Raw genomic sequence first — 17218 nt, forward strand, 5'->3', positions numbered from 1 at the left:
GTGAAGTGCCGTTAGTTTGCCATAGTAGCCGGGGCCTTCTGAAAGCCCGCAGAGCTGCCATTGCAGATTACCGATCAAGCCATGACTGGTGTGGCTTGATAGATTGCTTGTCAGATCGCGGTATGATGTAATCCTATTGTATTTCATACTGCAGGAGCGATCAAACCATTGCAAGTTCATGTACACTATGGGGGACAAAAAAAAAAGTAAAAGGTAAAAAAAAGTTTAAAAAAAAAAGGTTTTACACGTGGCGAGGTCAAGACAAAAGAGGGCCGTGTCCTGAAGGGGTTAAAGTGAAAGTCTTCAATAAAAGCCAACATTCTTGTCAGTTTCCATCGGCACATTAGAACCATCTTGACTTTGTGCACAGCATCCATATCTCAAGCTTACCGGTTGTTTTCTCAGACGCGTCTGCGCTCTGTGTGTCGGTGTCTCCGGATTTAGAGCAAGAATCAGTCAGCCATCCTTCATCAAACCCGGCAGAGGAATCTGCAAGGAACATGAAATATAGGGTCAAGCAATCAGCCGCTTTATGGGTTTGTAGAACAAAAATATTGACCTCGAACAATATATGATTTTTGGGTTATTGAAAGACGGGACATTTAACACTATTGGCTACATCAAGCTGACAGTGCAACAACAGTGACACCTTAGACGTGGGGTCCAGTGAACAGGTGAGTCACTGTCACCAAGGTATCCATAGACAATGATTCACCCCACCTAGTGTAGTCACAGTCCTGCTAATGCATCACCGCTGAGCGTAATGCACCGACTCATGTTGGCTTTTTCTCCATCCACTGTGAGATCAGCAAATTGCGATCTTATCTCAACTTAACACGAAAGCTACAAGGGGATTGTCCGTGATATCAGGTCACCACTTGTTGCAAAGGGACAGCTACTATGCTGGGTAATGGCCACTGAAGTTGTACTAAAGCCTTGCTAATACAAGATGCTTAAGACCACAACCAGGGAATGCAGCTCTGAAGCTCACAGAATGGACATCACTTGTGTACAGATCCTCCAGGACTGCAATGTAGCGTATGCATCCAGTGACTCCACCAGCAGCACAGCGAGGGCAGCTCTGAGGTACAATACATGGAGCTTCGGATCAGTATAACCTACTGCAATTAATAAGGTTGCGGGCAGAGCATGCCTTCTTCCCTTTTTAACGTATTCTATTGAAGTCTATATTGAATCTCTCCCAAGCTGTAAACGACTGGTAACCGTGTCCATCTGCATAGAGTACACAGATTGCAGGGTTAGCCACCCTTTAGCCATTGCAGAACTGGACTTCTAGTAATGCGTTAATAGACTTGTGTGACTGGAGGACGACCCCTCATCCAGCAGACTCCAGGGTCAGGGCTTTATATGCGATTTCCACAGAACAAGAAGTGTTTTTGTCATCTTATTAGCCCAATTACATCACTGTGTAAGAGCGAGGAACTTAACAGCACATTTAAGACAAGCTGTGAGGAAGCCTTCACATGCACTTTAAGTGTTTGAGATCAACTCCGTGAACATCAAGAAGTCTCCGGTAGATGAAGTCCTTGAGTCGTCCTCTTCTGTCAAGATGTTGGAAGTCAGTGTGCTATCCAAGTCACTTCTGCCATACTGCCTGCCACCAATGTCTTCTAATAGCTCTTCTCAGAGGTTGTCACACACCTTTTTTTTTTCAATTCCTGCTTAAAGGGGTTTACCCTGCTATGGATATCTAAGGCATCAGCTAAGTAGAAGGGGGAGTGACAGCAAATGCATGGGCTACTTGACACTGGGGCCAGGGCACCCTTGATATGAGGATAGCTGTCAGACTCCACCAGTCAAACTATGGCACATCCATCAATATACCATAAATATCTGTAGTGGGAAGCCAGCTGCGTAAATGGAAAGCTACAGTTGGGATCAATGCGAACGCCGTGTCAGAATCCCACATGAGTGGTAACCACCCAGCTTTCCTGCAAGCAGATAAACCAATACATTGCTGGATTAAAGGACCCTCTAGACGCAGGACTATTCATCAAGGGTGAGTTAGGCTACCTGGTGCCGCCTTCTTGTATAGTTTTACTACTGCAGATTCACCCGTTTCTGGGGTCCGTCTGCAGTATTCCAAGTTGGCTATGGCACACCTGACGCTACTTGATGCTCACTACGCATCGGTAGTCTAAGACACTATATGCTGCTCTGATTGGCCAGTTCTGCTAATGTGACTACTGATGCACAGTGAGCTTTAACTAGTGACGAGAGAAGCAGAGTCCTCTTGGAAGACTGCATATGACTGCAGCGGCTCCAGAAACAAGCAGATCACAGCAGTACCGCCATACAAGAGGGCACCAGGTAGTAGAACCTCCCTGCTACAGTCAGATTTTGTCCAGGACCAGAGGGTCACTAAGGTTTTATTCCAATTATAATATAAAAGTGCCTTGAGAAGCTGTGTAACAATTCTAACTGGACCCTTAAGGCTTACTCTCACGGCTGCATGCGTAAAACACCACGTGAATCACGCAGCGTTTTACTGGCCTGCGGTGATTCATCGCTGTGTATTGTGGTGAGTGCGCAGCGCATGGCTGCGTATTTCATGCACGCCATCATGCGCAGTGTGATTTTTTTTTTAACTCCCTGCTGTCTCACAGCAGTGTTGCGTGTGCAACGTCACCCATATGTAATGCATTGCGTATGGAGAGCGTTGCATATGCTACCCATAGAGAATAAGGCTGTTTGCGCGTGCTACGCAGTGAAAGAGCATGTAACGGTCTTTTTCCACATACGTATCTACACGCAAATGTTTACGCTAATGTGAATGGATCAATGAAAATCTATGTACTTTCATTGACTCCATTCATTGTGTCACGTGCATAGAATGCGTAATACGCAGTGCAAGACACGGTCGTGTGAATGAGCCCTTAAAGCAATCCTCCAGTCCTAGTGTTGCTTCTCCAACTACATGATGCATACTGTGCATTGATATTCATCAGTAGTCTAAGACATTATGTATGCTTTAATTGGCATCGCTGGCCAGTCAGAGCAGGATGTAGGGCCAGAACACAGATGAATACTAATACGCAGTGTGCATCAGGTAGTCACAGAAGCAGGGCAACCATCTTTGTCTGTCCAGTGTTTACGATAGTAAAAATCACACAGCTTTCCCATTAACAGATCAAAGGTTACTGAATCACAGCATGACCCAGATCTGTTAGAGAGGTCTGGGAAAGCTGGGTACCAATCTGTGGAAATTGTAATACTGGATGACACAACTTTCCCAGGAAAGAATAAGACTAAAAGGCAACACAAGTCCATTTAATACTTCCTGAGAGCCACCACAGCCAAGATTATATACTGGGTCAGCATAGGATTAAGGCCGGGCTCATACGAGCAGGTCAGATTCGGCGTGTGTAGGCCCATAGAGGATTCCAGCAGTGAGCCTGCGTACGGCCGCATAATGTTCTGCGTATGACCGAACTCACACAGGCGGTCATGCACAGTACAGCTTTTTTTTGTTAGCATTTCCCACGTCATTGCTTAGTGATGACGCAGGTACCTGCTGCCCACATGCAATATAATTGCGCATGTGTGTGGGTATATCCACGACCATAGAGCACAACGGGCTTTAGGTCCTAGATACCTGCAGTAAAAATAGAATATGCTCCATTCTATTTTCTGTGAGCGGGTTACGCAATTCCGACCCACTAATGAGCGAAACTGAATAACCAAAAAACGCATTTGATTGATCCGCATATTACCACGGGATCAAATCACTCGCGGAATTCACAATTAGTATCCACTCGTGGGGTCTAACAGGTAATAGCGGTCTCAGTAAACCCCCAACCAAGCTAGCGCACCCCTAGTATTAGCATGCACATAGCCGAGGAGCAGCTAGGCCATGATTTATTATAAGCATCTGCTCTCTAGCTTGGACGGAGATGATAAATGAGCCGTCAGGCCGTCTGTGCAACTGAACTATGTTTATATATAGACTCCGGCTATAGGAGAGCGTACCGGGAAGCTGCGCTGTGAAGCCAGGGCAAATCTGTACTTGTGGAGGTAGGAGAAGATCTGCCAAGATGTGTTCATTTCCGGTTATTCTGAATGGATCTGCAAGCAAAAAGCATAAGTGATGTTATAGTCATTGATGTGATACAACAGTTCTACTTAATTTGTCTCCTATAAGGCTAACAAGTACTAAACACAAAGTTGATTATAGCAATCGTTTCATCCCAACGCTCTGCCTATTGTCAGGCCTCACTGCAGCTTTGCCATTCATGAACCAGGAGGCTCTGGCTGATTAGAACCACACAAAAGCATGAAGGAAATCGGAGATGTGAATGTATTTTGCAGCAGTAACCGCACCCCCCTCCGTCTCTATAGACCTCTGTGCATATTGTCCTATTACCAGAGTGTAAAATCCTTCTCTTGATGACAAAGCAAAAGCCAAGGGCCGCTGTCACCCGGAGATTAATAGGAATAAAGCTCCGTTCCAATAGCAGCAGAGATTTTATAGGCTTTTTCCCCCCTTTTAATCAGACTGCGAACCATAAGTGAACACATATCATAACACTCAAAACTCTCTGACCTACTTTCAGCCGAGGAGCAGAAGCGCCACGCTCTCTTTCTGGTTATATAAGAGGTGGAAATTTTGCAAGTAGTGCTCCCTATTATCCGGGGTCTCGTCCATTTACATTCAGCCGTGCTGCTGAGTCTCTTAATGAACGCTGGAGAGATTTCACGCATCACTGCCTAAAGTACCAAGGGGGAAGTCTAAAGTGGAAGCTATTTCTGTCGGACAAGGGAACTTAAAAAAAGTTAAGGCAGCAAGTATCTGAAGCAATACTGATCACTGGATATTCCCGAGTCGGCAACCATGGAGCTAAAAACTTTAGAGTAATGGAGGAAAGTAGGACGAGGCGTCGGGGTTCTCTACATAAAATGCTGAGAAGATTCAGATACATTTTGCTTTTCACCCCATCTTTGCACTTCATTTGCAACAAGTTTTATTCTCTACTTAAAACCTGCATTTAAAAAAATAAATAAATAAAGAGTTTGTCAGTAACTCCTAGAATGCCGACTTCATATATCCCAGTAAACCCCTGCTGGTTCAGTGGCTGTACAAGCAGGAAGAACTAAGTGTAGCTTGTTGAAGGGGATAGGTTCTCTTTACAACAATCGCCAAAGCACTCGCATTACAAAATATAAAGGTTATGCATAAATCTTGTATAGAAATGAATTCAGCTTTCAAAAGGCAAATATTACATGCAAGTGTGGTTGTAGTCTTTCCAGATCTACACGGATGTGATTGGCAACTTGGATCTCCCAAATGGGATAGCTTAAGGGCTCCTGGCCATGAGCGGTAGTTCACTAATGTTATCCGCAGCGATAATGCGGGTATTGCAGTGAACGCTTTCTATAGCGTTTATATGGAAAGTGCAGCCCCGACATCCACCAGCAGAGAATCATAGCGACTCTCCGCTCGCGGGATTCAAATCGCGGCATGCTACGATTTGCGGTGAGCCTGACAGCTCTCCCCCCTGCAGAATACCGCCAGCGTTATTCCGTCATGGCCGTGGACAGGGGGCCCAACAGTCAAGGTTAAGAAATAAAGCCACAAAGCTCTACGATTCTATGAAAGCTTTAGGCCTCCTTCCCACGAGCGTGACGGGGTCCGCCGCGTAATATTACGCAGTGAAGCCCGTCACGGCGCCCCCCAGAGCCCCTATACTTACCTGCGGGAGATAGCGTGAAATCGCTTCCCCGCCCACCGCCGCCGCGTCACCGCCCGTCACCGCCCACCACCGCCGCGTCACCGGCCGTGTCACGTGCACGGCCGGCCGTGTCACGTGACGCGGCCGGCCGCGTCATATGGCGTCATATGACGCGCGGCGGTGGGCGGGAAAGCGTTTTTTCACGCTATCTCCCGCTGGTTACAGCGGGAGATAGCGTGAACGGATGGCTTCCATTGACTGCAATGGAAGCCGTCAGTGCGTACAGCCCGTCCTCACCCGCAGAAAATAGAGCATGCTGCGGGTGAGGACGGGAGAAATCGCGGTGCGTAATTCCGCGCTGGAATTACGCATCGTGAGCATTGTGCTATTAGGTTCAACAGAACCTAATAGCTGCGGGCAACGCAGCGGATTTTCGCCGCGAATTACGCGGCGGAAATCCGTTCGTGGGAAGGAGGCCTTAGATTCCAGTACCATGGCAATTAGCGTGTAGGGGGACTGGGCTTCGTTCATCTATCTTCCTCAGCGACTCCATTCTGGGCCTACAACATTTCTGGATGGGAAAATACTGAACAGACCCAATTAATCAATTGGATCAGTTTGGTGCAGTCAGAGAACAGATCCATATAGCCAGGGATTGTTTCATGCTGCCATAATGGAGCAAGAAAGTTAAAACCTGAATGAAGCTCTTAAAGCTGGTGTGAACACTGCCAAAAAGTGCCAGGTAGCTCTGCAAGTCCTTTGCTTCACTTGTTTTGCACCAATCCTGAGTTATATTAAAGTCCCGCTGAACCTGGGGATAGGTTATACTTCCCTTCCCTGCCGTGCACCATCAAAGCTTCCACCGCACGCATACGGTGTACTACTTGGCACACGCATAGAATGAGGGGGCATGCAGCAGATGCTTCGTGTCGGCTCCTATGAGCCCATAAGTCTAGTTTATAGGGCTCATAGCATTCAAAGCAGCGCTGCACAGTTCCAGTTGCCATCTCTGTTCCCACAATGCCCTGCACTTGTATTACAACAGCTGCTCCGTTCTTAGAAAATGTGCAACACTGATTTAAGTCTACATAAAGTTTGAGCAACTTTGCAAATACTTTTGGTTTGTGATCTTAGCAGAATGGCTGTTACTGTAATTCTACTCTAAGGTACCATGGTGCAAACCTAAGGGAAAAAAATGAAGAGGGGCTGGGTGGACAGACCAACAGTCTTCTACAATAGATTTCACTAATGTAAACTTTGTGACCTCGGCATCCATGTTTGTGCTTTCTCCAGCCTCCCGGAATAGATGCACTCTCGTCATGGCTGTGGGTGCTTGTCACATTTCGTTACTGATCAGGAAAAAAAACGCTGGAAGCAACTGGCAGCAGATCTGGAGCCGGCTGCCTGGTTACACAGCTGCACCGCCAGGATTCACTGTCTAGACAATATGCCTGGATTCATGTCTCTTTGCTCTACTTAATGGCAGCTATATGCAAAAAATGTTTTTATTTTTTTTTTTAATTTAGGACCCAGCTCTGCCTCATCCAATCAAGCCCGAGCGCTACCATGTAATAACGTGATATATAGCAGGTTGGTAAATACTCTATTCAGCCAGTTTTTACATATGGTTTGCAATATCTGCTTCTTGGAAAGATGGTGAACAACCAAGATAGCCAGTCATCCAGCTTTGCAGGGAAAGTAGTATAACAGAATGACCATTCACATGAATGGCCACCCTGTAGTAAAACAGGGCAGCAAAAGAGTCCAAGACAGGTTCTGGGACAGCATGGTTCGAGCAGGGGGACAGATTTCTATGATGTACATATGCCCCAATCAAACCACTAACGAACACCTGTGAGTGACTGTATGAGGTACATGTGATGTCACCCTCATGTGACCAGTCACCGGGGCTCTGAGCTCGGCCTGTGATCACAACAGTCACTTAATCACAGGTCCTAACACATGCAGAGCCTGACAGCAGCTGTGTGCTTACAGGACCTGTGATGTCACTGTCATGTGATCAGGGGCAGAGCTCAGAGTCCCAGTGACTGATCACATGACTGACAGGTTCTGTAGGCACATGGCTGCTGTCCGGCTCTGCTGTTTTAGGACCTGTGACCAACTTCAGTCCCTTTCACGACACCGCATTAGTAAGTGGTGCATTGCAGCACCAAAAACACTGGTGCTAGTAGAGTATATGAATAGGAGAGGTCATGTTGATTCACGTTTAAAGCCGCTTTCTCAAGGTCGTTGGCAGCTACTTTGTAAAAATGTTAATAGATTGAACTTCAAGCATATTCGAATGCAAATGAATTGCGAATACGGCTTTTGAACGGAGCAAAATACGGAATTTAAGCAAAATTGTGAGATTATATTTAGGATTATGCTAGATTTAACCCATAGAATGTATCAACCATTTTTGATGCCATTTGGCCACAAACCCAAAAAGAGTGCATCGCCATCTGAACCTCCCGCAGTTCCGTAGAAGGATTCCATCCTGTCTCGTTTATGACTACACCCTTCCCGTTCTATTTCTGGATGGGGTTGTTCGGTTCGCAGCCATACATTACAAGGGATGTGGGTGGTTACAGTTGGAACGAAGGATGGATAGAACGGGAGTTACCGTGACAACTAGTACCGCATGCTGTTGACTAGTCTGCCACTTCTAATTAGGATGACTTGAGTTTTAAAAAACAGGAGGAAGATTTTGCTATATTCCCAGTAAAGCCAATGGGGGCTGTTAGAAGTACCTGGTAACAGACTACTGGGTCAGAAAATACGTACACCCCCCTTTCAAGTTCTGGTTCCAAGCATTTCAGCCACATTGCTTAAATGATCGTACCTGGATGTCAGCCCCGAAGCTTGCATAGACAAAGGTAGAAGATTAGGGGTCAGTGTCATTTAGGTGGTACCGTACCAACTAGTCAGGTCAGTATACCCTTGGTTGTAACGCACGGCTGAGCTCCAAATAGCAATACAAGCACAAGTACTGTTCAACAGGAGCTTCATGGATTGGGGTTTCCATGTCCAAGCAGCCATTCAGAAGTCTGAGGTCAGCATGCTCAATGCCAAGTGGCAGCTGGAGAGGAGTAAAGCCAACATCCCTAGTTTTAAATCAATAATAAGCCCTGCTCTGGAGAGACCATATTCCATCATGTGAAGGATAAATCTGTTTTTCAGAAGACAGGGAACATTTCCTTAAATCAGGGATTGTTTAGTAGTTTGAGTCCTTAGGTCAAGCCAAGGAAGATCCTAATGCTACAGTGAGGATTCCAAAGCCCCATTAATGTAGGGAACCCCTGCAATTTTCTTTAAGGTAGGAATGAAGGCAAGTGTCTCCTTGAGAGAAGAAATCTATAACTGTGGCCCAGAATTGTTGCCATATTGCAAAATGTCTGAAATCAGATGAAATTCGTCCACTGTTGTACAAGGGATTGCAAAAAACACCCTCAAAAAACAAACCCCACTGTCTTTCAGGGAGCCCTGACCAGGAAACCAATAAACACAACTGATGCCGATAGGGTTGCACATAGTCTCTACATGGACATAATTATCAGAAATAGCTCACCCACATCCAACAATCCCCACCACCACGCGACCTTGTTTGTACCGTAAACCTTGCTGCCTCCAAAAGTATCACAATGCACACAAAAGTTGAGCACAATCCGTTGGGTATGATGCTAAGTGACCCATTTGGTCATTAAAGTTGACAGCCCCTCTATAATTAAAAGGGGTTTTCCAGGGGAGAATACTATTGATCAGCTGGGGTCTGTCGCTTGGGACCCTGACCGATCAGCTAATTGTGCGCCTGTTGACAGTGTCACAAATACACAGGGGTTGGAGCGGAAGTATCTGCTCAGACCTCTGTAATGGCTGGCACGGCTTGCGTTGATTTCAATGAGACCCACACTTGCAGTTACAAGCGCTGGCCACTACACAGGAGGTCAGAGCAGAGACTTCCACTGCTTTTGATCTGACTCGTGTATTTGCGACACTGTCAGCGGGTGCACAATCAGCTGATTGGTCAGGGTCCCAAGCGACTGACCCCAAACCTATCAACCACTTTAATACATTGGTTTCACAAACAAAAAGTGGATCGAAAATTATATCTATATATTAGTCGCTGGTTGATCAAATGTAGTCTGCTGTAAAGTTGGTGGTTCTATTTAAACAACTTGCAAACAAATTTGCATGGAGATCCCCTCTATGAAAGATATTGACAAAACTAATGAACAAGCATCGTTCTGTGTAAAAGCAATTGAATGGTCACTTGAAAACTTCTACAAACTTTTCCGAGCGACTACACAATAGTTACTCCATTAAAAAGGTACCCTATTTATTCCTGCAGTAGGAACATCAATAAAGGCCTTTAACACAAGCAGAGTCCCACAGCGGCCGCCCCTGCAGTCATTCTGCACAGGATTTATCTACAGGTTTCCCTCTACATGTCGCTCTCCCCACCTGGTACTTGGCAAAGCTGAGGGATGCAGCACAATCTTCAAATCTGGGGCACGGCGCTGCGTTCACAGCTTGATGAGCACGGGCTCCACGTCATCACATCTAACGGGGCGAGAGATTTGTGGGCTACAGATGAACACATCACGGTCACCTGATCTCTCCCAGGAGGCCCCATAGACTGTACTTAGGATATTAATGATCTTGTTAATATATGCAATTATCTATATATTCCTGTAACACCAGGAAATGATGGCCGCTCATTCTGATCCTCTTAATTCATAAACAATGCCATTTGTACAGGCAGGACAGTACCCACGCACATTTACATGGTATTCAGGATTTGTGGTGAGCTGGTACCAACATAATGCAGGTCATTAGTGGTTGTCATCAACTATAGACCAAGACTACGCAAAAGTAGCTAAATACTGTAGATTAGCACTGGTAGTGAGCCCATAATAGCATCTGGTGGTAGCTTCATCTAAACTAATGACCCCAATCTCAGGGCATAGCAACAGCTTTATCATCTTCCAGGTAGCAGTCACTTATGGGGCAATGGAAAATATGGCATAAAAGTTTCTATCAAACACTGGTAGGTGACCACTCTGTCTACATGTTCTTGTAGAGCCCAGTGTGGTCATCTATGAGGAGAGTGCTTCCAAGTAACGTTAGAGGGATGGTTCCACTTCTAGCAGTTTTGCTGCAGGAAGCAGACAGCACTGTACATTGCACGGTGGCCTGGGATGCTACTACAGGCAGAGTACTATTGAAGTGAATGGGAACTAGCCTGCAGTACCAACACAGGCCACTGTGCAGTGTACAGAGCTGTCTGCTTTCTGGATTGTGAAGGAAGTACCACCATTAATGTATCTATTAGTTGTATCAGAGCGTCTATTTAAAGTCTCCCAAAATTGTAGTAAGCAAGTCCTGGAGTCACCACACCATCAAAAGTTATTAATATACACAATTGGGGCACAGAGGCAACTAGGTCGATTTGCATGAGAACCCCTGTATGTGCAGCCATTCTGGAGGTCACAAAGTTCCCTTGAAACCCATTGGGCAGTTCTAGGCCCTTAACTAATTATTTCCTGTTATCTGACAATCAGAAGCCACTTTGCTTCTGTAACAAAACTTCCAAACACCCCTGTTGCCACCTGCTGGTATTTCTCTAAAAATGCAGCCATGACCAAATCTGATGACATGCAAGTTGTAGTTAATGTAACAGGCAAGCAGCATTCATGATATTTGAGTAATATGTGCTTAATTTTAGTGCACGGCATGCAAGACCGATGAGGAATGAAATTGTAGCAGCAACTTTATAGTTGATTTGCACCATTTTTTCCCCATAAGTAAACATTTGCATATATGCAGGGCCAGGATACTGAACAAGCGAGACAGCTGCCTAGGGTACCATCTAACAAGGGGAAGGGGGCGTTATATTCTTAGCGCCCCCCCCCCCCCCACCACCACCAGAGAAGCTATGGCTTCTCTAATGCTGCTTAGAAGACAGGTCACAGATGTCCAGAATATATCTGCAAGAAAGTCAAGCATGTGTCTAGTATGTATACTCATAGTCCACATGACAGCTGCATGAATGACACATTACTGCGGCACGAGTTACCTGGACCAGAGCAGGATGACCGGAGGTCCAGGTAACTTGCACCTGTGTAAAGAGTACTGAAGCAGCCCAGCAGTCCCATACTAGCAGCTCACTACAGGAGTTTAATGACACATATGGACCAATACCTCACACCATGATGCTCTCAGCCCCTCGGATTGCAGGGGTTTTTCCAAGTTGTAGAAGAATTTTGGAGAGGCCAGCAGATCTTTTGAAGGGACACACCAATGACGTTTTCTTGATTATGTAACTAGCCCCAGTATATACACAAGTTGGCTAGTACTACATAGTTCAGTTATTCGTTTCTATCTGAAACCCCTGGAGTCCTCAGCTGGGTCACATGATCCAATTTCTGACTAGCTGAAGACTTGTATTTATGGGTTCTCAAAATAATCAGTTCTGTGTGATTGCATCTACCACACAAGCTTTTTAGAGCGGGACATAAACTCCTATCGTTTACTACTGATTAGAGGTTCCTGTCACACAATTATAATAGACAATCACAACTGCTCCTCCGGACTGTATAGTTATGGGGGAAGGGGTTAATCTTCTAGAAGGAGTTGTCATTTTGCTGCAGTTACATCTCCGGCAGATAGGCAAATTGTGAAGGTTGTGGTGCGATTAGATGTAGTGCGATTGTGACCCGAGACCCTAGAAGTGGTTTCACCTTTGGCCTGTAAAAGGTTCTGAGGCTCCTTGTATGTAGTGACCTCTTCAGCTTGTGTAGAGCTTGCTGACCGCTGGACGCCTCTACGATGCAATTGAAGTGATTTCGCCAAGAGTTTTAAAGGGGGCGCATTATAGCAGTGTGAGCAGCTGGATGGTCGTATCAACATATTGCCCAAAAAGCTGGGCAGTTCTGACTAGATTGTTAGGAGCTGTCGGGACCAATGGATGTATGAGGGCGCACAAGGCGCCTGGGTTCAGGATGCCCTTGATAGACCACCAGTAGAGATGATCATCTGATACAAACATGAGCAGCTCCTACTGTTTTGTTGTCCGCCATCCAGAGACAGGTGGCACCATTGTAACAGGCCAGTGTCTCGGAACCATTTCCAGGCGCTTGGCTGAAGGACATTTGGTCTTTAGACGCCCATCAGGTGTACGGCCTTTGACACCCACCGTCGCCTTGGTTTGCAGTGGTGTCACGAAAAAGAGACCTCGGGGTGAGCACCTCAATCCTGCCTTTGCTTTGGAGTGGCACACTGCCCCCACTGCTGGAGTGAGGTTTGGGGTCATCACATACGACAGTCGGTCACCCCTAGTAGTGGTATGAAGGACAATGACAGCTCAGCGATATGTTCAGGACATCCTGCAGCCACATGTGTTCCTCTTATGGCGGCTTCCAAGAGGCATCCTCCAGCAGGATAATGCTCGGCCGCACACACACAAGGGGGGGGGGGGGGGGGGTCACAGGAATGTCCCCACAACAGTGTCACACTTCCGTGGCCTGCCCAGCCAGAAGCCAGTAGAGAGTGGAGGGGGAATGCTATTGGCTGCTGGCTGGGCAGCATCCCTACAGGCTTTACACTCACCCCGCCTGCAGCAGCAATCACTGCCTAGTCTGTGATTGTATCGCCTGCCAGGATACACCATAGTCAGAGAGGAAGCTGCTGCTCCGACCTGTGTAGTGGCCAGCGCTTGTAATTGCAGCAGCTTCAGCTCCAAACCCAGGGCATACTGGCGAGCGATACAATCACAAGCTATACATAAAACATTTTCCTCGCCTAGACAAAAAAAAACAAAACAAAAAACTACTATACTTCAGTGTTTTGTCTCTGCAGCAGATAGTGGTCACCAAGATGTGAATGTGGCAGTCTCCTTCCCCCCGCCCATCATCATAAATCCCCAAAAGCACCAATCAGCAGATGATTGACTTAACTAGTTGTTATTTCAGCACTAAACATCCTTTGCTAGTATTCTGCACCCAGCTGCAAACGCTACTGATGAATGGAGACGGCAAGCTTTCAATGATGAGCTGTTAGACTAGGTCCATCCCAGCGGAATTTCCGCAGTGGGCATTCCATTGCAGATCAGCCCCTTAATGCTTGCCTCCAAACTCACAGCATTTGGTGCAGGTTTTATTGCAAATTTCAATTCCACAGTGATGCCGGCGATAGAATTGAAATGCTGTGGGGTTCCCGATCGCAAGTCAGTTTTGCATGGGTTTTGTGCAGGTTATCTCTGCAGCTTGTAAGTGCCGCAGAACTTCTATGCGGAGTTCCGCCCCATGCGAACCCCATCTTAAAAGATGTATAGTGCAGAGAATAAGGTTTTCTTTTAGTGGTCCAATACCAAATGTTATGTAGCTGCTGTATACAGCCCCAAAGGATTAATGTTAAAATTTAGAAAAAGTTAGCAGAAAATCAAAACCACAAGACTGTTAAATAGTTTATTCCAGGTTAGTGACACACGGGGGAAGTGGGAAAGTTTCCAGACAGCCAAGACCAGGGAACAACATTTCTAAGACGAAAAAGGCACTAAAATCTATATTGAGAAGGGGCGGCTGAGGGTCAGACAAGTGTCTTTTCCTCTGGGCAGGGAAAGGAAGGAAACTGCAGGCAAAAAGCATGTCCACCTCTCAGGAAAGCACATTCTTTATACTCCAATCAGCCAAAGAAAATGCAACGGGTCCCAAAGTACAGTAACAAAGTGGTGAGCTAGTGAAGCTGGTCCTATGGTCCATTGTGTGCTTACACGGAGATGGGAAGGTTTCAGCAAGCACTGGAGTGGAGGAGGAAGAGGAGGAGGAAGAGCCGCCTTCAGCAGACAGCGCCTAGTGCAGACAGCCAAGGCTTCTTCTATCCACTAGCGATCAGGCAGGGGAAGTAGATATTGGAGGATAAAGCAGTGAATACGTAGAGGAAGCAGACTGGAGTCCCAGTGAGAGGAGCAATACTCTATGTTTCTAGAGGGAGGAAAAAAGGAGCCGGGGAGGCGGGAGGAGTGGGGAGTGGGGTTAAGGTGGTGAAATAGAAGGGAGGATAAGAAGAGAGGAAAAAGGCACATAGCACAAGGTTAGTAAGACATATCTAGAAAGCACAAGCCATCACATGACCAGTGTAAGACGACACGTAGCAGAAGCAGAGTACCACATGACACATGTACACAAGTGCCCTCTAATCTAGTACTAAGGGGAGCTCAATGCATCACATGGGGTCCTCAGCGCCATACTACCACCACAAATCCCTACTAGGAGAGAAAGGCTGGGTAACAGATTGGATACCTCCCCTTTAATGTTTGCAGTGCAATAGCGATGGGGAAACCACCGCAACAAGCTGTACAGCCACGACAAGGGCGCTCTCCATAATAGTGACTGTCATGGGGATCAACGCTGTCTTTCCTTGCAAAGGATATTGGAGTAAGCAGGGAAAGAAAAAAAAAGAAAAAGTGTGCATGCTACTTATTGCAACTCACTTCCTCATTTTGTCTCATTCTATTCAAGCAACAAACTCAAAATCCTGAAAAATCACCTTTGGAAACATACAAAAGTCTTAGAATCACGCAGCTGTGACCTCAAAGCTGTAACCGTCTACTGCTCCAGGGACACAAACCAGCAGGCGGCCTTCTCCAGTCACATGTCATGTACAAGTCAGAAAACCCAAATCCTGCAGAACTTTAAAAAGGTGGAAGGTATAAGGCGTTCAGGACACGGTCATGATCTGCCCCCCCCCCCCCCCCGAATACTACATCGCATGCTTTTTATGTAGGGTGGACATTACAGTACATCAAGCTTTTGCTTCAGTCCAGCTCACATGTCAAACTCAAGGCCTACAAGTCAAATCCGGCCTGCCACGTCATTTTATGTGACCCGTGATGGCTGAATACAGAGGAGCCTCTAGTAGATCGGAGGGTCCTGAACGGTGTTGGAGAAAACCCTCATTTGCAGCCTGCTCTGGGTAATGGTATCGCAGCAGTTATCTTGGGACTGCTAGAGATAGTCGAGTTGCAAGCATGCACCTATTTCCATGAATGCAGTGCCAACCACACATACTCGGCCAGCGCTTCATTCAATGTAACGTCACTGGGGGTGGCAGAAGCATCAAACGCAGAGAAGAGGGGAACGCAGAACCCCAGTTCTCAGGTTCAGTGCGGGCTCAGTAGTGAAACCCCCACCGATCAGCAAGTTATCCACCATCCTGTGGGTAGAGGATAACTTGTAATTCTGAAACAACCTCTTTAAGGGAATCATCATGTCCCCACAGCTCCATAAACTAAGTTATAGTGCTGTCAGGGGATGCAACAGGGAACCGGTTGATGCATTTTTTAATACTCTTTTTCCACCCCCCACCCCCGATCCAGCGGTATCCTTGTCTGCAGTCAATGCGCAACATGAAAATGACTAGTCCCATGCGCGCACTCTCCCGTAGACTTGTATAGGAGAGCACAGGAACTGGACTTTAAAAAGGATTCCTACCCAGACTGCAGATGGAGATAGCGCTGGATCCATGGAGCATGAGAGTATTTAAAAAATTGCATCAAAGCGATCCCTGTCACATCCCCTATCAGTTTGTAGCTGTGGGGATGTGACGGGTTCCCTTTAATGTTTATGGAGGTCTATGGAGATGTGAGGGATGAATACCTCAAACCTATGACTGAGCCAGCACCACGCACTGAAAAATAACGTATTCTATCTGTAGGGATGGGAGGTCTGACAACTAGAACGGATACAAAGGCACAAGCTGAGATACCAGGCAGATCACTACTGTATATATATATATTTTTTTAATTCTTGCAATTACAGAGTCTTATTTTGGCAATTATGACACGTTCCTCATAAACCACCACACCCAAAATATCTGACTCGCAATCATGATGAAATCACAGACTGCAGCTTGGCTTATTATATAAATGACCTATATATTCAGCATAATCATCTGCTGACAGATCCCTTTAAATTATGTATGAAACCCACCTTCTTGATGTTCAACCTTAGTTAGATAAGCCATGCAGGTTCCCAGCACTATGCGGATAGCTAGCAGAAGAAATTTGTTGGGATGCACAGGGGACATTCTGGAGACCCCCAGACAAAATATTTTGCATAGGTTCAATTAGAATTAGCTATCGCAAATGCCCATTAGTGTCATTTATAACGTTATCCACTTGTAGACTTAAGGCGTCTGGGAGTTCAGGCATTTTTCTATTGAGGATCTATCCTCTGGATAGGTCATCAATAGATAGTCAGGTACCTGGCGGTCGGAATCCCTGCCACAGCTGTCAGCAGATTGCACCGCCCGTCGCACAGTGGCCTTGGTTGATGGTGCTCCGATTGAATTCGATAAGGGCTGTGCTTAACACTACCAAACAGGGCCACTGCAGTATGTATGGCACTGTCCATCCCGAGCAGCAGACCCCCGCCAATCTGTTGATGACCTATCCTGAGGATGTTAGAGGATACTGGATCATCAGCATTAGTCTTATCACATTAAAAGATCATTTCTACCATTCTGACAAG

General features: G+C 46.3%; 1 protein-coding gene across 2 annotated transcripts in view; it reads right to left on the bottom strand.

The window, feature by feature from the left end:
• Window positions 1-17218, bottom strand: part of MAP4 (microtubule associated protein 4) — a 113256-nt gene that overhangs the window by 52098 nt on the left and 43940 nt on the right. For both annotated transcript variants that reach the window (XM_066585499.1, XM_066585497.1), the window contains exons 4-5: window positions 3991-4086; window positions 391-489 (exon numbers count right to left, since the gene is read on the bottom strand). In XM_066585499.1, the coding sequence (XP_066441596.1) occupies window positions 391-489; window positions 3991-4086 (195 nt within the window). The remainder of the gene's footprint in view (window positions 1-390; window positions 490-3990; window positions 4087-17218) is intronic.

This window comes from Eleutherodactylus coqui, chromosome 12 (genome assembly GCF_035609145.1).
Source record: "Eleutherodactylus coqui strain aEleCoq1 chromosome 12, aEleCoq1.hap1, whole genome shotgun sequence".
NCBI lineage: Eukaryota > Metazoa > Chordata > Amphibia > Anura > Eleutherodactylidae > Eleutherodactylus > Eleutherodactylus coqui.